This window comes from Leptidea sinapis, chromosome 36 (genome assembly GCF_905404315.1).
Source record: "Leptidea sinapis chromosome 36, ilLepSina1.1, whole genome shotgun sequence".
NCBI lineage: Eukaryota > Metazoa > Arthropoda > Insecta > Lepidoptera > Pieridae > Leptidea > Leptidea sinapis.
Genome location: NC_066300.1, coordinates 4,384,779 through 4,408,117, shown reverse-complemented (window position 1 = coordinate 4,408,117; position 23,339 = coordinate 4,384,779). Strand labels below are relative to the sequence as shown.

The 23,339-nt window shown below is 38.0% G+C and overlaps 1 protein-coding gene across 2 annotated transcripts in view; it reads right to left on the bottom strand.

The window, feature by feature from the left end:
* Positions 1-451: 451 nt before the first annotated feature.
* LOC126975627 (uncharacterized) overlaps positions 452-23,339 on the bottom strand; it is a 62,278-nt gene continuing 39,390 nt past the window's right edge. The window contains exons 5-8 of one of the 2 annotated variants that reach the window (XM_050823630.1): positions 19,450-19,578; positions 13,570-13,738; positions 12,048-12,190; positions 452-6,292 (exon numbers count right to left, since the gene is read on the bottom strand). In XM_050823630.1, the coding sequence (XP_050679587.1) occupies positions 6,200-6,292; positions 12,048-12,190; positions 13,570-13,738; positions 19,450-19,578 (534 nt within the window). In that variant the 3' untranslated portion in view covers positions 452-6,199. Of the gene's footprint in view, positions 6,293-12,047; positions 12,191-13,569; positions 13,739-19,449; positions 19,579-20,685; positions 20,799-23,339 lie in introns of those variants that run through there. The other variant, XM_050823631.1, reaches the window with a different exon arrangement.

The following is a 23,339-nucleotide window of genomic DNA, read 5'->3' as shown; positions in this document are numbered from 1 at the left end:
GCACCGGATGCTGGCTAGATTATGGGTACCACTGAAGAGCGCCGTAGCTAGTGAAATTACTGCGCAAATGAGACTTGAAGATCTTATGTCTCAAGGTGACGAACGCAATTGTAGTGCCGCTCAGAATGTTTCAATAATCCTGAGCGGAACTGCAATGTAATGGGCAGCGCGTGTCAATTACCATCAGCTGAACGTCCTGCCTCGTCTCGTCCCTTATTTTCGTAAAAAAAATCGGACAAAATGCAAGGTCATTGGGTTACGAGATTGGCATTCCTAAGAAGCTCACCAATCGCTTAAATAACTTGCTTTTAGGTGGTTCTTGTACAACTGCAAAGAGCTTTAAGTTCAAATCCCTTGGATTAATACAATATGTGCTAAGAAAATTGTATGACCTTTTTTTCAGTTCAGATTCTGATCTGAACACATTTTACAACGAATAAAAATAAAACTATTTCACAATGATCATAAATTTATTTAATGTATTTTGATAACACATAAGAATGAAGACGATTCGTATCAGGTTTATTACAATATTTTATACTAGACCACTAACAACCTCTTATAAAACATTGCAATAAGCACTAAAATGAATTGTTTTGCTACATAAGTATAACAGTACCTAACGTTCAATATTGTCTACAAATTGATGAGATGTCATGTCACCAATAACTGTAATATTATATACTCTTCGTTGCGTTTAAAATAAAAAATGTCTGAAATACAATATAGCTAATTACTTTTTCATTTCTTAAATGTACCTTAGCATATCACCACAAAAAAATATTAAAAGAAAACAGTTTTCATATTTTTTTTAATTTATTTAGTGGCACGGGATGCAAGTCCATAGGCCAAAACAGTTTTCAATTTACGCAGTATAGCCATACGTAGGTTGATAAAACCTAATTCTAAAAACGTTCATTAGCATAGTTACCGCCACATTAATAATTATACGGGAACCCCGACGTGCGCAGGCAAATATTAATAAAACCTTTCCTGTTTGCCGAAAAAAGGGCAGGGAGAGTGTATATTTAATTTGAATTATTTGTAAAAATTTTGGTTAAAGTGACAGACAGATAATTATGATGGATAGCCGTTCATTATTGTTTTGTTTTCGCTCTTTATTTTGTTCAGATAATCTTAACATTTTCCCTACTAGCCCTGCCAGCGAGTCGTGATAATTTAAACGAATTCTTTATCGGACAACACTATATTTTTATTTATAGTTTAAAATTGTAACATCGCAACTGTGTGTTTTTAGTTATTTCTCGCGTTTAACATTAAAAGCAATAGTAGTAGCTTGTTATTTAAAATGATAAATAACTTCGATCGTGCTAAAAGTAATGCAAATCAAACACAAGAAGAAACATGTCATAATTCGATGAAATCATTTGCGATACTTACGTAACTCAAAACAATTTGATACTTGGAATTTATTTTATTTTGGATTCAAATAGTACTGATGACGATCAAGGAAAAAGCAATCAATTAAAGTGGAAACTCTTAAGGCTAATTATTGAGGATGATAGTTCAGTGACTACTGGAAACCTATATTTAAAATATCAAACATGACAAGTATTACTTACTGATAACCTTGTTATGATAATAAACTATATTTGTATGTAATCAAAGTCCATCAACCAACGGTGTGATCGGAAAAATCTCTGCAGGTAAACGGTTAAACGGCATTATAGTTCTGCTGGTTCAGATAATGGGTTTGTTCCTAATGCATAGTTTATAATAGCATATACAGCAGTTAATAAAATACTGTTTTTCAGAAGACTGTAAAAAGTATACAGATCACGTAAGAGATGTACTGAATATTCATAAAATTTTATTTATTATTTCCTTTTTTGATTAAAAAAACATTATTTACCTTTTGTTTACTTTGTCAATGAATAAAGTACGTATATTACAAGATAAGAAAACTCAGAAATAATCAAAGTATCAAAACTATTTTCCACATAATGTTGCGAGCCCATTTTTTTTTAATTTTCGCGTATTTCGACTGCCACGACTCGTTGGACAGACTCAAGCGTTGCACATGCCTGGCGCTAAGCCAGAAAGAAAAACACAACTTCAACAATAAAACAACGCGTTTAATAAATAATTTTAAATCCGAACATCTAGTGTAAATATATTATAAATTAAATTTATAATACATATATCTAGCTAATAATAAGTACACATTTATCTATATATTATCATTTTAGGGTTCAAGAGGAATAAGTTAAGTAAATGCAATCTTACCTATTCTAATAATTTCTCACTAACTTTTAATCGCTATATTATATTATAGGTCGGATGACAATACACTCAGGAAGTTTCATTATTTTTAACCGAATACTAATTTGAATACACAACAGTAAAAAAGCAAGATATTATATTGATCCGTCAATTTTGTAAACTGTACTGGTTTTTGAAGTGGCTGAACTTGACGTCAGCAAGATCCCTCTATCAATATGCGCGATTGTTCGTAGCTGATCATCACATTGTTAGAAGTCACGACGTGCCATAAGGGATCAAGACTGTTTTATGACAGAAAGTATTCTCATCCGACGTAAAAATAGTAGGAATGGCTGATATACTAAGACTAACGTGCTTCGTAAGTACGATTTGTGACTAACATATAGTTAAATGTTTTCTTTTGGGTTTGTTTTAATCATTAACTTAGTATACTAGCGTAATAGACGAACACTGTGTGACAGTGACTTACTATCCTTACATAAAAACCTAGGTGTGAGAAAGGGTTGGAATAGATGAAGACCATGAAATCGTTTTGAAACAATTTAGTGTCCATTAGTCTCCTGTCAAATTGGACCGCGTTTTAATTTTAGTGTTATAATCGTTATTGTTCTGTGTTTTAACGGATATTAATTAAAAAATATAACGGTGTCGTGTTTTGTATAAGATTGTGTTATTACATATACTACTTTCATGATGTTTATTTTCGGAGAACATAGATATACACTGAAATACTAAATATTACATTTTATATAGGTACTTAAGCACTCTATTTCCTAAAGATTATATTTAATAAAACAAATATATTGTGTTAGAAAATAAAATATTGTATACGTGAATATGACGCCGATGATAATTATCATAGGAATTGTACTAAAAAGCAAAATACTACACAATCCACTAACACATCTGTACAACTAGCACACATGAACATTTTAAATTTAGTCTCGCCGTAATAAGGAGACTGTTTGTCTATTAGGCTGGTATACTAAGTTTATGGTCTTATTAATATTTAAATCTATACCTACAATAATATTAAGTCATAGTCAAACTATAAAAGAACTTTTAATTTGTCTATGATTTGTGGGCAAAGCATGCTGCATACTTGTGCTCTAATCTAGGCAGAACTGTAAACTTTTACTTTAAGAAATAAAATAATAATAGGTATTTAAATTTAAAAAAAAACTCTATATAAAACTTGTCACATTGGCATTTTACATGTTTATTATTGATATCGACGTGTGATAGTTTAAATCTATTGCTTTGGGTGCCACAACAATATTTTTCTTGGAATTTGTCCATGACTTTGAAAGAATCATTGAGAGCAAAATTCAAAGAAATTAACATCTTGGCTGTTGCTTCTCAATATATTCTTGATAATGTAATGTATGTTCATAGGCACATAAGTGAATTTGCCAGAAACTGTCATAACCATAATGTTAACAGGAACAGACATAAACTTATGATGCCTACTTCTCGGCTAAGTCGAGTTAGTAAGTCTTTTGTGGGGCGATGTATATGCTTTTACAACAAGATCCCAGAAAATGTTCAAAACAAAAGTATAACGTTATTCAAAATAATTGTTAAAAAACGTTTGTGTGGTAAAGGTAACTATATCATAAATGACTTTCTTAATGATACCACAGATTGGGAATGGAGTGACCGCCCTCAGGCTATTAAATAATAAGTTTAATTGTACAATATCACTTTGTAAACATATTTATTCGATGAAAAAAGAAGCCCGCTGAGTTTGTTGCGCCCATTCTTCTCAGGTCTGAGGCATTCATTTTGGAATGGGTGGTAGTTTTTTGACTTTCCATAAGTGATGTCACATCCTATTTTGAATAAAAATATTTGAATTTGAAAGTTACGGTTCCATAGACAATAGGTAAAATTAGACATGTCAAACTTATACCCGTCTCTTTGCTTCGGGGCTTTAAAATAAATTAAGTAGCCTACATAATAATTATTCGCATACATACATAAAGTATATCACACTACATTGAAAGCACATAAGCGATTCATTACGACAATATTATTATCTATTAGGTACAAGAATAGATTCAAATTCATAGGCAATTATCCTTATGACTACACTAATACTAAGTGATCTATTTTCCACATGTAAAATATGAGAGAGACGACATTATGAATACATTAAAATTAAAACAATATTAGGAAAATATATGACAAAAATATTCGAAAAAGATGAGGAGAAGTTATATATTGATAATACTTCAGTTGAGGTTAATGTAACGCACCGTTAAAAATATTAATACTTAGTAACATTCTTTTGCATTCCAACTAAAACGTTCTAAAGATTTTTGATTGATTTGTAGCAACAAAAGTAAACCTCTAGTAAGTAATATTTTATAAAGATTTCTAAGAGAGACGAAACACTCACAAGATGCTATCATTTACCATAGGGAAGCTCCTATGCACAGGATGCCGGCAAGATTATGGGTACCACAACGGCGTCAAGGAGTAATGTGTAAACATTATTGTGTTTTGGTCTGAAGGGTGCCGTAGCTACTAAAATTACTGGGCAAATGAGACTTAACATCTTATGTCTCAAGGTGACGAGCGCAATTGTAGTGCCGCTCAGAATTTTCGGGTTTTTCAAGAAGCGGCATTGCAGCACATACTCTCATAGAAATGATGTAAAAAAAACGTGAATTAAAACTATGTTAACAAAAAGAACAGCTGGCGTTCGATACCTACGCGTTAATTAATGTCTAACCTTATAGCCTAAAAACACATGGCTGGTTTTGGTATGGCCATCGGACTGATTGGTCCGGCGTTGTGCTCGGTACGGTCCGGTTGGCAATAATAGATAATAATTTTGTGCGATATACAATGCGACTTATCACAGTATATGGTTCGCTATCAGACCGCATCAAATAGCTCGTCCGTACCAAATCCGATAATGTGTTTAGACTTTTAATTAATTCTCTCAGATCTTATTGATAACATCACTCAAATCTTATTCAATAAAAAAAGCATACTACTCATTAAAAGATTTTCTTGACGATAAAATAGTAAATAATAAAAATTAACTTCGACTGAACTCAATATCATTGTGTAGCTAATGACATAATTAAAATGAATAATGCTATGAAATAATAACTAATGTATGATTCATGTTAATTTAAGTTTGCTTGGGATGTATATCGTTTTTTAGTATAGTACAGTATATTATAATTGCTACAGAAATTAAAACGTGAACTGACTATGTATTCCACTATAAGTTTGCATGCATTATGGGTTAGGATAAGAGCACCTGTTAATTATAAGCCAACAACATCTTACTATTACCTTATCTTGCAAATAAAGATGATTTGAATTGATTTAAAAAAAATGAAAAAAACATACAATAACGTTAACAATCTCTCTTGTCATGGAATTAAACTGGCTCGGTGTATCGACCATCGCCATAATATAACCTTAAGTAAATGTATAAATAATAAAATAAATATGTCAAGTAATGCGCGAAATTTTGACACGACACGGAACTTGAGCAGTGTTACTGATTGTGACACAGAATAAGTGTATTGATACAGTTAATATTTTAATCTATTAGATTTGTACAAACAGGGCTCACAACAATTAGGTGTTTGATACACACTGACCTTGAATGTTCGCGCCAACGCATTAGGCCCCTAGCACACGGCGTATTTTAAACGCGTAGTCACCGCGCGAGTAAGAAACGCCCGCGCCGCAGTTGCAATGATATTTTACTGTGTATCGAGCGCCCAAAGCGCTACCGTATCTGCGGGTATACGCGCAGTAGATCCACGTTTCACGATCAACCCGTGTGATTAGCTTACCAGGTTGAGTTCAAATGTCGTTTGAAGCGCGTATAGGTACGTGCGTTGTCAGCGCGTTTAAAATGCGCCGTGTGCTAGGGGACCTTAGTTTCCCTAGCCGCTCAAGTTCCATGCCGCGCTCTGCGACCTGTTTACTCTTGTTCCTCCATTGCTGATTTGAGTTCCATTGCGAGTTTGTAGCCCAGTTCTGGTCGACGATCACGCCCCTCCACCATCGCCAAAACCTAAGATAATAATTTAATTTTTGAAATAAATGTTTGAATAAATTCATTGAATGAGAATGCATATGAAATATAATATATAAATGTTTACCAAGAGGAGAATATAAGTTCCTCCTACGAGGACCAGTAATTAACAAGACGAAGTCAAGGGATTCTTGGATGGGACCTTCTCCGAATGATAAAAATTGAGGAAAATCACATCAGTTTTTTTTACTATCACATGCTAACTATAAAAAGTATGTGAACAATATAAAGTGAATATCTAGAAAAGATTTCCGTCATTTCAAGGCATTTTCGGATCCAGTGCTCAGTGAACGGATAGATCGCTTGGCGTTTCGTAGAGATGTCGCTTCATTATTTATCTTCTACTGTATTTAGGTATAACGGGCAGTGTTCCGCAGAGCTGTTTTACCTGATTAAAAAAAACGCGTACACATTTCTAAGAGGCCGGTAACGCTCCTGTGATTCCTCTGGTGTTGCAAGACAATGTGGGAGGCGGTGATCACTAAACATCAGGTGACTTGTACGATCGTTTGTTCTCTTCTTACATAAAAAATGTAATTAAAAATCTAACAAAAAAACGAGTTGAGTACCGTCTACAGTTTGTATTATGTAGGCTGTTGCCGTTGACAGAGTAAGAGAAGAGTTTGAACTCTCACCTGTCACAAAATGTTTTAAAGAGAAATATTTTTTGCCCATTAACCTAAGGGGATTGTTCATGTAACTAGCAAAAACGGCAAACGTTGTTTTGCGTCATAAGTTATTTCATTTGTATTTAAAAAAAATAACTGGTTGCACCGGGAGTGCGGGCAGAAGTGAATACCTACTTGAATATTTTGTGCATTTTTGAATCCGTACGAATCTCTTTAATTATAGGTATAAAAGTACTAGCATTTATGTGGTTAAATACAATATGCATTTATTGCGTTATCGAACACAAAAATGACAATTTATATTACAAACTAGCTGACCCGACAGACGTTGTTCTGTATATAATTAATAAAATAATGTTTTTTTTTATGAATTTGTCAATAATATATCATAATATCAAGAATTACTTCGTAAAATATGCACCCTGCTGTCGTAATGAAATTGTTTCACAGCAGAACTGTCAAACCGTGCGTCAATAAATTCTCTCATAGAAATTATATATGGACACATCAAAGGAAAAACAAATTTGTTGTTTTTATTTAATTCCGAGCATGTTCCTATTTATTCACCTTTTAAACATTCTCCACTAGTACTTCCACAAATAATTCAAAACCTAAATTTACCGAATCTGTCCAGCCATTCTCGAGTTTTAGCGAGACTAACGAACAGCAATTAATTTTTATATATATAGATTAACATTCCAGAACTATTACAATTGTTTTACATTAAAAAGTTTATCCCTCAGAAAAATCAACTTTCATCCATAATTTCAACGACTGCCTTACTGATTTTTGATCAGGCCACTTAGGAGTTTAACTTTTTGTACCCATCCCAAGAAAAGTGCTCAACGCCACTAAAGAAGATTTCACTTCAAAAAATAAGGGTGGGCCACCCTTTTCACTTAGGGGTAATACAACAATATTTCACGACCTATTCTCAGATCTACAAAATATACACAGAAAAAGTCATAAAAATCGGTCAAGCGGTTTCAGAGAAGTTTTGGTGACACTCATACAACAATACAATACTATAAATATTTGTAATACCTCGCAGATACATGAGTATTTAGTGCTACTTATAATAAAGGTAAGAAATTTATAAATTAGTGCATTTCCACGCGTCTGTTACAAGTCTTTTATAAATACTGTTCAACTAATTGAACAATAATAACCATAATTTGTAATATTATATAATACTAGCTGACCCAGCAAACGTTGTATTGCCGATATTAAAATCGCGATACAAAAGTAACAAGTTGATCGTAGATGGGTGAAAATTTGAATTTGTATGTATTTTTTAATGCTGACCAATCAAACAAATTTGAAAAAAAATGTCAAAAAAAGTAAAAAAAAGACACGAGAATTTTATATCTTAGATAAATAGAATAAATACACGTATACGTTATCCTCTCTCCTACCGTCTGTCACCCCAGGTCTCCTGGTGAAAGACAATCCCGTACTTTTCTATATATATTTTGTTCGAACCCTATGGTTAGGGCTAGGGCATGAGAAACACTAATAGGTAGGGCCCGTAGGTACACAATTCGGCTAGGTACATACACAAAGGGTCCAGAAGGGGTAGGTTCATGCGCTTTTTTTCTGTAAACGCATGCGGTGACTGCAAGCCCGCGTACAAACCTCGCGTAGGGTCGGTTATCAGGGGCGTTTTCAAACACACTCTTTTGCAAAAAAAATGGCCACCTAGGTAAATAACCTAATTCACTGGCATCTTCAGATTATTTCATAATTCTAAGCATCTTTTATCATCATAACACTTCAGTCTATCTCTTACTTGAGATAAAAATCGTAACTATCATTGACTTTTCTGTACCAATAAACTTATCGAGGGTAACTGACCTTATCCGTGCACGCTGTCTGTCAATGGGACTACGTATAGCTTATCAGCGATATAAAGTTTGTATGGAAATTGCAATTCACGCGTCTCAATATAAGGCGATAAGAATGACTTGCCGGGTATATTGGGACAGCTTCAGATTATTGACAGCTAGTTACTGACAGTAAAAGGTAGTAATTTATATCTATCTGTAGATAAGTATATTGGGAACGGTCGTTAATAAATAAGCAAATAGTAGTTTCTGTCAATTTCTTCATTACATTTCGATGGAATTAATGAAAAATGATCCCAGAGTCTAAACAGCTAGTTGCGTATCTGCCACCACTAACATATTATTTTTAATTACTAACGTAATTCACTTTTTGCCGCTTTTGCGCACTTGTTTTTTGTAAACATTATAAAAGAATTTCCATTTCAATTTCTATTTCGTTAAATAAATACAGTGAGAGACTTCTTTGCACAGGATGCCGGCTTGATTATGGGTACCACACGGCGCCTATTTCTGCCGTGAAGCAGTAATGTGCAAACATTACTGTGTTTCGGTGTGGAGGGCGCCGTAGCTAGTGAAATTACTGGGAAATTGAAATGAGACTTAACATCTTATGTCACGATGTGATGTGACGAGCACAGTTGTAGTGCCGCTCGGAAGTTTTGGGTTTTTCAAGAATCGCGAACGGCACTGCATTGTAATGGGCAGGGCGTATCAATTACCATAAGATGAACGTACAGCTCATCTCGTCCCTTATTGTCATAAAAAAACGGTTTATAGGACATCGTTTTCCAGCGTTCATGTGCGGGCGAGACTGGCTCATTTCTGTCGTGCCCTGAACTTTATAATTTATATTATACTATGATCCGACAGACGTTGTTCTGTAGATAATAAAAAAAATACTGTTTTATAGGAATTTGCCAATAATATTTCAAAATATAAAGAATTATTTCGTAAAAAAATACTCCCTGTTGTCAAAATTATATTGTTTCACAGAGGAACTGTCAAACCGTGCTTCACTTAATTCTCTCATAAAAAATATGTCCATACAAAACAAATCTTGAAAATAAAAATAATTATGGGTCCCAAGTTGCAATAATATAATAAACTGCACTCGATGAAGTAATCCCCATTAAAATCCGTTCATTAGTTTAGGAGTCCATCGCGGACAAACAACGTGACACGTAATTTATATACAGGGCGTGCCAAAGTTAAGGGACATGAAGGGAAAGTACCTTAAATATCGTAGATAGGGTATTTTACTGAAAGAAGGCTTAATGTTATTTTTAAAAGTTAGTAATTCTGCATTCAAAGATTTTCTAAAAATTACTTGCCTCGCCTGAGAATTTAACCGACTTAAATGTAAAAAAAATCTAAAGAATGGCCAAAAACTAATACCTCTTCTTAAGTAACATTATAACGAACAACGCAAAATGTTTGAGTCACATTTCAGGAAAGTTATTTATTGCCGACGACGACGTTCGAAAAGTAGCGATATTATCATTCCATAGATAGCATTGATTATTCGTAAATAAGTACCCACTTCAGAAAATACTTTATAGCATAGTTTTCCTAATTATAAGTGGACGTGTAGATAAAATGATAAAACTTAGTATTTCAATACGCGGTTCAAACATTTTTGGACCAAAAAATGAAAATGGCGGCCAAAAAGAAAAAGTACTATATTCGGATAGAATACACAATTCCTAACATTTTTTACTATGACATCCAATCTGTGGGCACAATGGTTACGTCGTAATAAAATAATATTTATTATTAATACTTTGGTGATAAAAAAGGTTGGATGCTGAGTGCGTCCGATATCGTAACACATGCGTACAACAACTTACGGTATTGTACTCACTTTATCCGAGTTGACGATAAGCCCGTGGTTGTTCAGGATGGTGTTCTTGGTACGCTCCATGTCGGTGACGTCCACTCCGCGGCTCGCGTACTCCACTAGCACGGCGCGATACCCGATGCTGAGTGCGTCCGCTATCGTAACACATGCGTAGAACAACTTACGGTATTGTACTCACGTTATCCGAGTTGACGATAAGCCCGTGGTTGTTCAGGATGGTGCTCTTGGTGCGCTCCATGTCGGTGACGTCCACTCCGCGGCTCGCGTCCTCCACTAGCACGGCGCGATACCCGATGCTGAGTGCGTCCGCTATCGTAACACATGCGTACAACAACTTACGGTATTGTACTCACGTTATCCGAGTTGACGATAAGCCCGTGGTTGTTCAGGATGGTGCTCTTGGTGCGCTCCATGTCGGTGACGTCCACTCCGCGGCTCGTGTCCTCCACTAGCACGGCGCGATACCCGATGCTGAGTGCGTCCGCTATCGTAACACATGCGTAGAACAACTTACGGTATTGTACTCACGTTATCCGAGTTGACGATAAGCCCGTGGTTGTTCAGGATGGTGCTCTTGGTGCGCTCCATGTCGGTGACGTCCACTCCGCGGCTCGCGTCCTCCACTAGCACGGCGCGATACCCGATGCTGAGTGCGTCCGCTATCGTAACACATGCGTACAACAACTTACGGTATTGTACTCACGTTATCCGAGTTGACGATAAGCCCGTGGTTGTTCAGGATGGTGCTCTTGGTGCGCTCCATGTCGGTGACGTCCACTCCGCGGCTCGCGTCCTCCACTAGCACGGCGCGATACCCGATGCTGAGTGCGTCCGCTATCGTAACACATGCGTACAACAACTTACGGTATTGTACTCACGTTATCCGAGTTGACGATAAGCCCGTGGTTGTTCAGGATGGTGCTCTTGGTGCGCTCCATGTCGGTGACGTCCACTCCGCGGCTCGCGTCCTCCACTAGCACGGCGCGATACCCGATGCTGAGTGCGTCCGCTATCGTAACACATGCGTACAACAACTTACGGTATTGTACTCACGTTATCCGAGTTGACGATAAGCCCGTGGTTGTTCAGGATGGTGCTCTTGGTGCGCTCCATGTCGGTGACGTCCACTCCGCGGCTCGCGTCCTCCACTAGCACGGCGCGATACCCGATGCTGAGTGCGTCCGCTATCGTAACACATGCGTACAACAACTTACGGTATTGTACTCACGTTATCCGAGTTGACGATAAGCCCGTGGTTGTTCAGGATGGTGCTCTTGGTGCGCTCCATGTCGGTGACGTCCACTCCGCGGCTCGCGTCCTCCACTAGCACGGCGCGATACCCGATGCTGAGTGCGTCCGCTATCGTAACACATGCGTACAACAACTTACGGTATTGTACTCACGTTATCCGAGTTGACGATAAGCCCGTGGTTGTTCAGGATGGTGCTCTTGGTGCGCTCCATGTCGGTGACGTCCACTCCGCGGCTCGCGTCCTCCACCAGCACGGCGCGATACCCGATGCTGAGTGCGTCCGCTATCGTTGCACCTGCGGCACGATTAGATAAAAATCAGTGTGATATTTGGTAAAAATACCTGTGAGGTAGAACTGGGTATTTTTGATGGAAATAAATAAAAATCATTTATTCAATTAGGTCAAAATTACACTTAATGTAAAGTGATACACCAAAGTCACTCAAACGTTTTGACTTACTCATGTAAGTTACAAAAAAGAAGTGATTAATCATAAAAAAATCACAAAATAGTAACGAGTGCAGTAGATTTATTTATTTATTTTATTTATTAATTAATAGGTTTATTCACAATCACTTACAATAATACACAAAAATATAAAAAGTAGAACTAAGAACTAAATGTAGCGATTACTTACGAATAGACACAGCATGCACAGAAATTTATTTTTTAAAGAATTATGCAGAATAAATTAAGAAGTAAACAGTTTTTTTTAAATTTGTCAATGAGTAGGTACAATTTATTTACCAATTATAACATTATTAAAGATTACCAATGTTGGTGCAAATGGTCTTGGGGAATTTGGCTAAGGAATCAGCAAATATATCAATATCAGCTACGTAATAAGAATTTAAAATTTTACATAACCGTGAGACGGGGGAATTGGCGCCTAGGCTAATAGTTATTCATGCAACTGTTGTGTAATAAGGGGTATTAAAACACGAATGTGGGTTTATATGATAATAGTATCACATGAGTGTTTTAATACCTAGTTATCAACAGTTGCATACAAGACTTTTATCTACACCCAGAATATGAATCCTCTATAAAGATTCTGTAACAGTTAGCTTACTGCTTATATTAAAACAGCCAGTCCTAGTAGTAACCTAATAACATCCATTACTGATTATATACAAATATACGAAGTATTAATGAAAGAATTATTAATTTTAATAGTAATTTACATTTTGTACAGTGCAATAATTATTAAAATTCACTAGAATATTGTGCTCTTTGGCAGCGTTTAAACTATCTGGCGGTGTGCTGTCAGAACTTGAATCACTCATTTTTGTAAACAAAACACTAAAAAAATCGAAGAAAAATGGCGGGGATTCGAATTAACTACTTTTTTTCGGCGCGCAACGTTCGAGTTGTGTGGAACGCGCGTAAAATAAAATGTTTTTTTTTGAAGTTCATACAGTTAACAGGCATCGAGCAATAAGAATGTGGCTGTCTGGTGAAACTCTTCGTGCATGAAGGGAACGAAAAAATAACATAGGAGTGTTGTTATGAAATTCAGTACAACATTACAACACTCGTTTGGATGATGTAATGGTTATAAGGACATTGGGTGTTTTAATGTTGGCAATAATCTAACTGATTCAGAATCTTTAATAGGGGATTTAAAGCATGGGTGTAGATAAATTTATTAATTAGGAACAACGAAACACCAACCAACGCAAACGTCGTATGCTATCCCACAGATGTATATGTCAGTGGCGCCACGCAGCCGGAGTTGCGCGCTCAGACTAGTCTCGGTCAGTTTCTTGTTGTCCCAGAACACTGAATACGAGTCCACCTCTGGGTTCGTGCCCTTGTAAACTTTTATCGCGGTGTCTACCACCTGGAAGTGAAAAAGTCAATATTTTAGGTCCTCCCTATACGGGTCTGAATGCTGTCATTCAATGTTCAGAGAGCAAAATAAGGGACGAAAGGAGCAGGACGTCCAGTTGATGGTTATTGATACGCCCCTCCCATTACAATGCAGTGCCGCTAAGGATTCTTGAAAAACCCAAAAAATTATGAGCGGCACTACAATTGCGCTCGTCACCTTGAGACATAAGATGTTAAGTCTCATTTGCCCATAAATTTCCCTAGCTACGGCGCCCTTCAGGCCCCAGAAAATTAGATCTCGTTCAATCTAATTTTCGGTTGAAGTTTGCATGGTACATTATATTTTTTTTTATCATTTTCATTTTTCATCATTTCATACACTTTGGTAGTGTCTCTTATGCAAACTAATATAAAAAAATGAAATAAGAAACCTCCATATCATTTTTGAAGACTTATCCATAGATACCCCACACGTATGAGTTTGATGACAAAAATTTTTGAAACCCCCAAAATTTCTTAAATAATTTATATTTTTGTGTAAAAATCTTAATGCGGTACACAGTTTTTTTTTTTTTTTTATAGAATAGGAGGACAAACGAGCGTACGGGTCACCTGGTGTTAAGTGATCACCGCCGCCCACATTCTCTTTACGCCCAGTGAGGAAGCTGGAGGTCCACTTGCACAAGCTCTCGGGAAACCCAAATGATGGAAGTTTTGAGAGGAGCGCCTTGTGCCATACACGATCAAAGGCCTTCGCTATATCCAGGCTAACTGCCAGGCCTTCAACCTTAACCCCTTGCTTTCAATAGCCGCCGCCCATCTATGTGTTAGGTATACCAGAAGATCACCCGCCGACCGTCCATAGCGAAAGCCGTACTGTCGGTCGTTGATCAACTGGTGACCAGAGGGTCACAGGTATACTAAAAGCTGGTGGCTAATTATGCTCTCCATGATTTTGGAGAGCAGGGAGGTGATAGCAATAGGCCTGTAGTTCGCCGGTTCCGAACTGTCTCCTTTTTTTTGGATCGGATGGACAAGGGCTGACTTCCATGAGTCAGGGACTACGCCTTTGGAATAAGAGTGCCGGAATAAACGCGTTAGCACCGGCGTCAACTCAGGGGCGCACGTTCTAAGCACGATTGGAGAAATGCCATCCGGCCCGCTCGACTTCCTGACGTCCAACGAAAACAGAGCACGCCTAACAGTTTTCTGTCTGAACTGTACTTAGAATAAGAACGGCATAGAGCTCTGACACCGCGGGATGGTCGGCGGTGTTTTTCCGTTGTCGTCAAGAGTCGAGTTGGAGGCGAAAAGAGCGCAAAGGAGCTCGGCTTTCTCTTTTGCCGTATGGGCCAGGGTGTCATTCCTCATGTGCAACGGCGGCATGGACGGCTGAATGAAGTTACCAAGAGCAGCTTTCGACAACGACCAGAACTTGCGTGTTCCGGTCGGGTAACTGGAAAGCTGCTCGCCGATTTTGACGACGTGCTTAGACTTCGCACGGGCGATTTGCCGCTTAAAAAATCTGGAGGCACGGTTATATTTCCTCTTAAGAACTTTGCAGTTCGAATCCATTGTGCCCAGCGCCGCAACCCAAGTTCGATACGCCTGTTTTTTGCAGACAGATGCTGCTTTAACTGACGCATCGAACCAGGGCTGTGATCTGCCACCGATCGGTACTACAGAGCTTGGTATAAAAATATCCATGCCCTGCAGTATCACATCTGCAATGGCGCAGGCACTAGGATCATCCGAAGGGAAACAAACCTTGCCCCAAGGGTAGGATGCAAAAAAGGAACGCATCCTATCCCAATCTGCTGACTTGTAGTGCCAAACGCGGCGGGTCGCGGGTGGTCTGCGACGTTGGCGTCGGATAGGCACTACACTCCTGACCAGGCAATGGTCGGACGGTCCGAGAGGGGCGTCGACAAAGACCTGGTAACCATCGGGATTTGTAGTCAGCAGAAGATCTAATAAGGACGGCATGTGGTTATCCACATCCGGGAGCCGCGTTGGCGACTCAACCAATTGGGACAGACCATACGCTAATGCAAAATTATGCACAGATCGCCCTGCGTAGTCTGTGGTACGTGATCCAAGCCATTCGGCATTGTGCCCGTTGAAATCACCCAAGACTACGATTTCAGCGGAGGGGATCTGAGCAAGCACGACGTCAATTGCCGCTTGAACGCAGCCCATGAGATGATCGGTTTCTGCGTTACCACTATGGGACCTGTAGACACACGCATAGATACGGACGCGGTCGTCTAAATCTACGCGGAGCCAGAGAGTAGACAGGTCCCTACCCTCAAAATTGCCGAGACGGCGACAGCAGATATCCTCCCTAACGTACACACATACCCCGGCATGAGGCAAAAAGTTGTGCTCAATTTTGTACCCGGGGTACGTGTAAATATGACGTATCGCTAGGTCGAGATATCTGCGTCTCCGTAAGGAAACACAAGGCCGGCTGCGCCGTCTCAAGGTGGTGGTGGACGGCGATTAAATTGGAGTGAATTCCCCTGATATTGCAAAAGTCCACGTTGAGCGTGGAGCGGGGTGCCGTGGTGTTACTGCCTCGTTTGTCCTCGGTCATGCGCGGTTCTGTGCCCACCCCAGAATACGAAGGGCGGCCCGAGCGAGAGTGCTCGGGGAGGGATTCTCCGGCTCTGGTAGAGCCGGTACCCGGCCACGACCAGGTAGCGGCACTAGGCCGCTACTTCACGCCGGTATTCTGTGCGAGACTTCACGCCGGTATTCTGTGCGAGTGTGGTAATTAACCCGGACGAGTCTGGCCCGATTGTGCTGACGTTATAAGACGGCAGCGTGACTCTCCCACTTCTAAAAAGCCCTTAGTCGCCTCTTACGACACCCACGGGCCTGGGACTCCCCTATTCTTTTTACGCCCCGGGGAAAGTACAGGGCAAAGACAGTATACATTTACTTACCAAGTTTAATCAGTATAGTTCTTATAGTTTCGGAAAAGAGTAGCTGTGACATACGGATGGACGGACATGACGAATTTATAAGCGTTCCATTTTTTGCTATTTGGCTACGGAACCCTAAAAATGCATCGTCACACAACGAACATAGGGTAGCCAATATAAATTAAATTAAAGTTTAAAAACTAAGAAATACACACAGATTACAATTTCTTATTGTAGACGTAAGACTGAACTGTATGGCTGAGATCTACAGAGCGTACTTAGACTTTGCTCAGTCTTTACTTACGTAAAACTTAATTGAGTATGATTAAACGCGAAGTTGACTCTTGCATCGGGCTGTCTTAGCTTAAGCTCAGGTTAAATTCAACTATTTAATCTACTATATATATAAAAATGAATTGCTGTTCGTTAGTCTCGCTAAAACTCGAGAACGGCTGGACCGATTTGGTTAATTTAGGTCTTGAATTATTTGTGGAAGCCTAGGAAAGGTTTAAAATGTGAATAAATAGGAAAATGCTGCTAAATTAAATAAAAACAACAAATTTATTTTTCCTTTGATGTGTCCATACATAATTTCTATGAGAGAATTTATTGACGCACGGTTTGACATTTCTGCTGTGAATCAATTTCATTACGACAGCAGGGTGCATATTTTACGAAGTAATTTTTGATGTTATGATATATTATTGACAAATTCATATGAAAACATTATTTTATTTATTATATACAGAACAACGTCTGTCGGGTCAGCTAGTCTAATATAAAAAAATCTCGTGTCACGGTGTGCGGGACCGAACTCCTCCGAAACGGCTTGACCGATTCTCATGAAATTTTGAGTGCATATTGGGTAGGTCTGAGAATCGACCAATATCTATTTTTCATCCCCCTAAATATTAAGGGTGGTCCACACGATTTTATTTGACTTTTTTTTTAAATTTGTTTGATTATGAGTCAACATTAAAAAATACACACAACTTCAAATTTTCACCCATCTACGATCAATAGTTACTTTTGTATCGCGATTTTAATATCGGCAATACAACGTTTGCTGGGTCAGCTAGTTAACTATGAAAATGTAATAAAAGATTATTCTAAGCTAACACTCAGCTAAGTTTTATGTAAGTAAAGTATGAGAAAAGTCTTAGTACACTTTATAGATGTACGCATTTTTGGTTATGGGTTGAATCTGGTGGAGTTTTTACACGCTTTTTATTAGCTTCACCTGTACGTATGTTTGTTTGTAAGTGACTCATTTGGGCGCGATTTTGACCCACTTTAAACGGCCAGATTTCGTTCAAACTTCGTAGATTTATCGAGGACCAATGACAATACATTTTGCAAAATAAGATTTTTTGTTAATTTATATTATTTGCATCTATCGTCTATAAGGCAGGAATTGATGTTAATTTTAAATTTCATAATAAATTTTCTATGTTGTAGTTCGGTTTTCTATAAAAAGCGTGTTTTAAGTTTTTTTTTAACTACTATACGAGGGCGGCACTGAAAATTTCGAGAATCAAGGAAGTGGCACAACATTACCTCTCTCTCTCTGAAAATCTCTGACCACGCAATTTATTCTTTATTTTAGGGAAAGTATAGAAATCATTAGGGGTTAGGTCGGGGCTGTACGGTGGATGGTCTAATAATTCTATGTTTTCTTGCTCTAAAAACTCTTTTGTTCTGTGCGCGGTGTGAGAACTCGCATTGTCGTGATGGAGGATGATGCGGCGGTTGCAGTTCTCTTTACGGAGTTCAGAAACGACCTGTGGCAAACAAATGCTAGCATACCATTCTGCATTAACCGTTATTTGTCCCTCAAGAGGAATAGTCGCAACATGGCCGGTTTTGGAGATAAACGTGGCCACCATTTTTTTGCAACACTCCGTGAACGAACAATTTTTGTTGGCTTTAAATCATTTTCGAACACCCAAACTCGTGACTGGTTTTTTGTTTCGGGTTCGTACGCGTATATCCAGGATTCGTCACCTGATACGATGTTGTATACACCATTTGAGGATCCTGCGTGGAATCTTTCGAGAGTTCTAACGCTCCAAGTAACGCGAGCCGCGTTTTGCTCTTCACAGAGCAAATGCGGTATCAATCGGGAAAACAACTTTTTTACACCTAATTGTTCATGCAAGATTATTTGTATTTGACTCATGCCAATGTCTAAAGTTGCCTGAATTTTGCGGTATGTCACATGTCGGTCTTCTTCAATCAGCTTACGCACAGCATAAACGTTTTCTTTGGTGACTGCAGTTTTTGGACGACCTTGACGGGGATCATCACTGACCTTGACACGTCCATGTTGAAATTCAGCAAACCAACGATAAATTGTGGTTTTGGATAGGGCTTCATCACGAAATGCAGAAATCATCCGGTCAACACACTGTTTTTGTGTTAAACCACTTCGAAAGTCATAATAAATCATCGCTCTGGAATTTCCGCGAGTCAATTCCATTTTCTCAACGACTAAACAAGTTTGAAAAGACCTTGTGACAAGACCGAGAATCTTTTTATAAATAAATAAATGGTATTCGATTTTTAAGACCAAGGAGTTTTCAATTAAAAAGATTTTAATATGACAGGAACAGTGGAAATATTCCATTCCCGATACTTTTAGTGCAGCCCTCGTATATTATTCAAAAGAAACCTAACTGTCAAGAAAAGATTTGTTCACAAAGTCGAATCCGTTCGTTAGCAAAGTAGAAATAGTATGAATGCTGTGGATGCAGTGTGGTGGGGGTTGGTGATATAACTATGTGATGGGGTGTACCTTGAGGTCCTGGTGCAGCTCAGCACCCCACGTGTCCTGCACGCAGTGGCGCGGCCACAAACGCTGCTTCATGAGCGGCGGCCCCGCGAATATCACCGTATCGTACGCCTGGGCCTTATCCGCTGACACCTGCAACAGCAAATATTAGCAAGTTTAAAAAAAAACATTGCGTGCGTACAAAGTACACATGTCAGAAGTGACATGAACCTACATGGTGCATGAACCTCTAACCTGCATATGAATTCCTGGTACGTGTTGCTAGGATGACACATGATTTCAACCGCTATGAAAGACATTCCTACCACCACTAATATATTATATAATAAAATGTTCTCCTGGTGTCTATGTAGTAATACGTCGCGGTCGTGCGCTTGGAGTCAGAATATATTAAGGTATACTCGCGCCATACTTAAGACAATCTCTTCTTTAACTATGATCGCCTGGTACCAAAACATTGTATTATGCTTCCTATCTCATTATCTCCCATGTTAAAATATTATGAATTAATGTGACTGCTATTTTTACTGTCGCTTTTTCGTTTCATCGACTTTCAAATCACAACGATGATAAAGAAGTTTTCACTTCAATAGTATGCATATTTCCGTCTCATTCTTTGCCGGCTTCATCCTACACATTTTTGTATTTGTGTCTCTTACCTGTCGTTTTTTTCGTTGCATCCGGTTTGAAATCACAACGATTCTAAAGAAGTTTCACTTCAATAAAGAGTGCAAAGACGATACTGGTAGGATGTGTGGCGGTCCTCCACCGCACTGTGGAGGACGGTTTACAATGAACTTTATCCATACGCCACAAAGCTGTCGAATGACATGAATGAATGTCGAAAGAGCTTAAACCATCCTTAAAGGCCAGCAACCCTCCTCTGGTTTGCTGGCGGCGGTGATCACTTAACACCAGGTGACCCGTACGCTCGTTTGTCCTCCTTTTCCATAAAAACAGATTCTTGCGCCGTTTCTTCCTGGATGGTAGTCCTTTAATTGGCATGAAAAAGTATTCGAAAAAAATGAATTCTGAGAACATAAATAACTTTTTTGGCTTTAGTATATCAGCGCCGCAAAAATCGACGAACACTTGATGGTAGACACTTCATCGAAATCGCGCTGTCCATTGTGTTACACACACGACAGCCCAAAACAGAAATTGTATCTAAAGCTTTAGAAGTTCAAGTATTTATTGATTAGTTAGTCCAATGTAGGATTTCATTCTTTATACACCACTGCCATACCAGTACAGGTTTGAATGTTATCATGTTAGGAACCTAGATGGCAAACAAGTTGTTGGACGAGTCGGCGAGGTCGCATGCACTGGTAGACACCGGTCGAGATAAATATCTACAACAAATTAAAATTCAAATATTTTTATTGAAAATAGGATGTGACATCACTTATTGAAAGTTAAAAACTACCACCCATTCCAAAATGAATGCCTCAGACCTGAGAAGAACAGGCGCAACAAACTCAGCGGGCTTTTTTTCCATCAAAAAAATATGTTTACAAAGTAATATTGTGCTTATTATTTAATAGCCTGAGGGCGGTCACTCCATTCCGAATCTGTGGTATCATTAAGAAAGTCATTTATGTTATAGTAACCTTTACCACACAAACGTTTTTCAATTATTTTGAATAGCGTAATACTTTTGTTTTGAACATTATCTGGGATCTTGTTGTAAAAGCATATCCATCGCCCCACAAAAGATTTACTAACTCGACTTAGCCGAGTAGTAGGCATTATAATTTCATGTCTGTTCCTGGTGTTAACATTATGGTTATAACATTATCTAGCAAATTCACTTATGTGCCTATGAACATACATTACATTATCAAGAATATATTGAGAAGCAACAGTCAAGGTGTTAGTTGCTTTGAATTTTGCTCTCAATGATTGTTTAGGGCCTAGGTTATAAATTGCGCGAATAGCCCTCTTTTGCAGCGTTGCCCCTGTTCATGTTAGGAACCTAGATGGCAAACAATTTGTTGGACATATAATGAAGTTTCGGCTACGAATCATCCGGGAATGGACCAGGGTTTACAGAGTGGAAGACCCGTTTTGCTTGCCACAGGACTCGGCGAAGTCGCATGCACTGGTACACACTGGTCGAGATAAGTACATCATCATACGATACATAATAGCTTTAATGGTAAATGTATACACTTTTATAATAAAGTCTCAGCAACTGTTCAGGCAGTATCTATAAATAAATTTAAATGTTTTATTAAGAAATGGCGCTGTCGTAACTCCTACTACTCCACAGCTGAATATCCAAGTGATCCGACAGCCTGGCACTAGATTATGATTATTTTATAGCAATAGCCCTACTTTATACGATCTTTGTTCAAATTACGCAGTATCTATTGTTTATGTTATCTAACAAAGCGCTAGCTTGTTTAAAACCAAAAGCGTCGACGTTGGTTTTTGTAAACAAGCCCAAACACTTGAACCGCAATAAATTATTTTGTAATCCGAGCCCGTTGCGTCGTGCGGCGGTAGACAAGGATGGCAATGGAGCCACGCGCGGTGTGGCATCTTAGGGCCACTGACGGGTTATGATTATTTTATAGCATTAGCAGTGACAGTACAATATTGTATACTTGATTAAAAAGTGCGCAAAAAAAAGAAAGCTGCGAGAGTTTCTTGTGCCGCTTCTTCCCTCTCAGAGCGCCATTCGTTTCCGAAGCGGTAGTAGTATATTAGTAATTACATCAAAAATCCATTTTGAGAAAATAAATGCCTTTTATGTGTTTACAACTCACGACAACTGCCTGTTGTTAGTCGGTATGTGCTGCTTCTGTAGTACTGGTATTTATTCTGCATAATCCAAAACCACGATAGAACCTCACTGAAGACAGTTTCGTCTATGGCTATTTGCAATTGGACATAGTGTCTGAAAAACGTTCCAAGCCACCAACATCACATATTCAGGAATTCGTGTTTAAAGTTTAATAAATATATGTGTATTCCATACATGTGGGCTGGGCTACTAAGTCATGATGTTATTTATAGTGACAGTAGGGTTGCCATTTCATGTCAGTCCGTTAATATGAATCACGTGACCAGTTTTGTGTTCTTAACTCAATTTCGACATGATTGTGGTTTGGAACGTTTTTCTGGAATTCCATCCAATTATAGTTCAAAAAAAAATTGCAGTCATTATGTATCTGAATAAATCTTAATCACTTTTCATTTAAAAATTTGTGTTGCCAAATTAGCAATATAATTTATTTATCATCAAAAAAGATTTTCGCCGTATCTAAATAACTATTAATCACGTTTACCTTTACTAAATGCGTTGCAAAATTAGCAATATCATTTATATTCAATAATAAAATACCGCAGCATTTTAATTTCATAATGCCGTTACTCATGTGAGTTAGTAGTCGGAATTTTGTTAATTTTATAACGAGTCAAGGTTGTCATTATAATAAGGTTATTGTTGTTTTTCTAATTTTGTTTAGGACGAAATGGTGTTCGTCATGAAATTGTTACCGAAGTCTCTATTATATAATAGTTAATTTATTTATTCATGTATAGGAAACAAACGAAGTTTCCAACAATTTATACGACACTTTTAGTTAAAAGGTAACTTACGGTAAGATGAAAACCACAAAACAAAAGTAATACAAATTAACAACTAATTACAAGCTATATAAGTTACACAATACTGTACACGCCTATTATACAATACTATAATGAATTAGTTACAAATGAGTTAAGGATTCAGAAAAAAAATATAAGAACGGGGTTAAAAAAAAATCAGTATTTATTTTAATTATCACAAACCAGTGATCTGAAAACATTTAAGTTTTCATGAAATATGTCAATATGACTGTATGCTCTACTATAACAGTTTTCTGTTTAGCTAACAGACCGAAAAT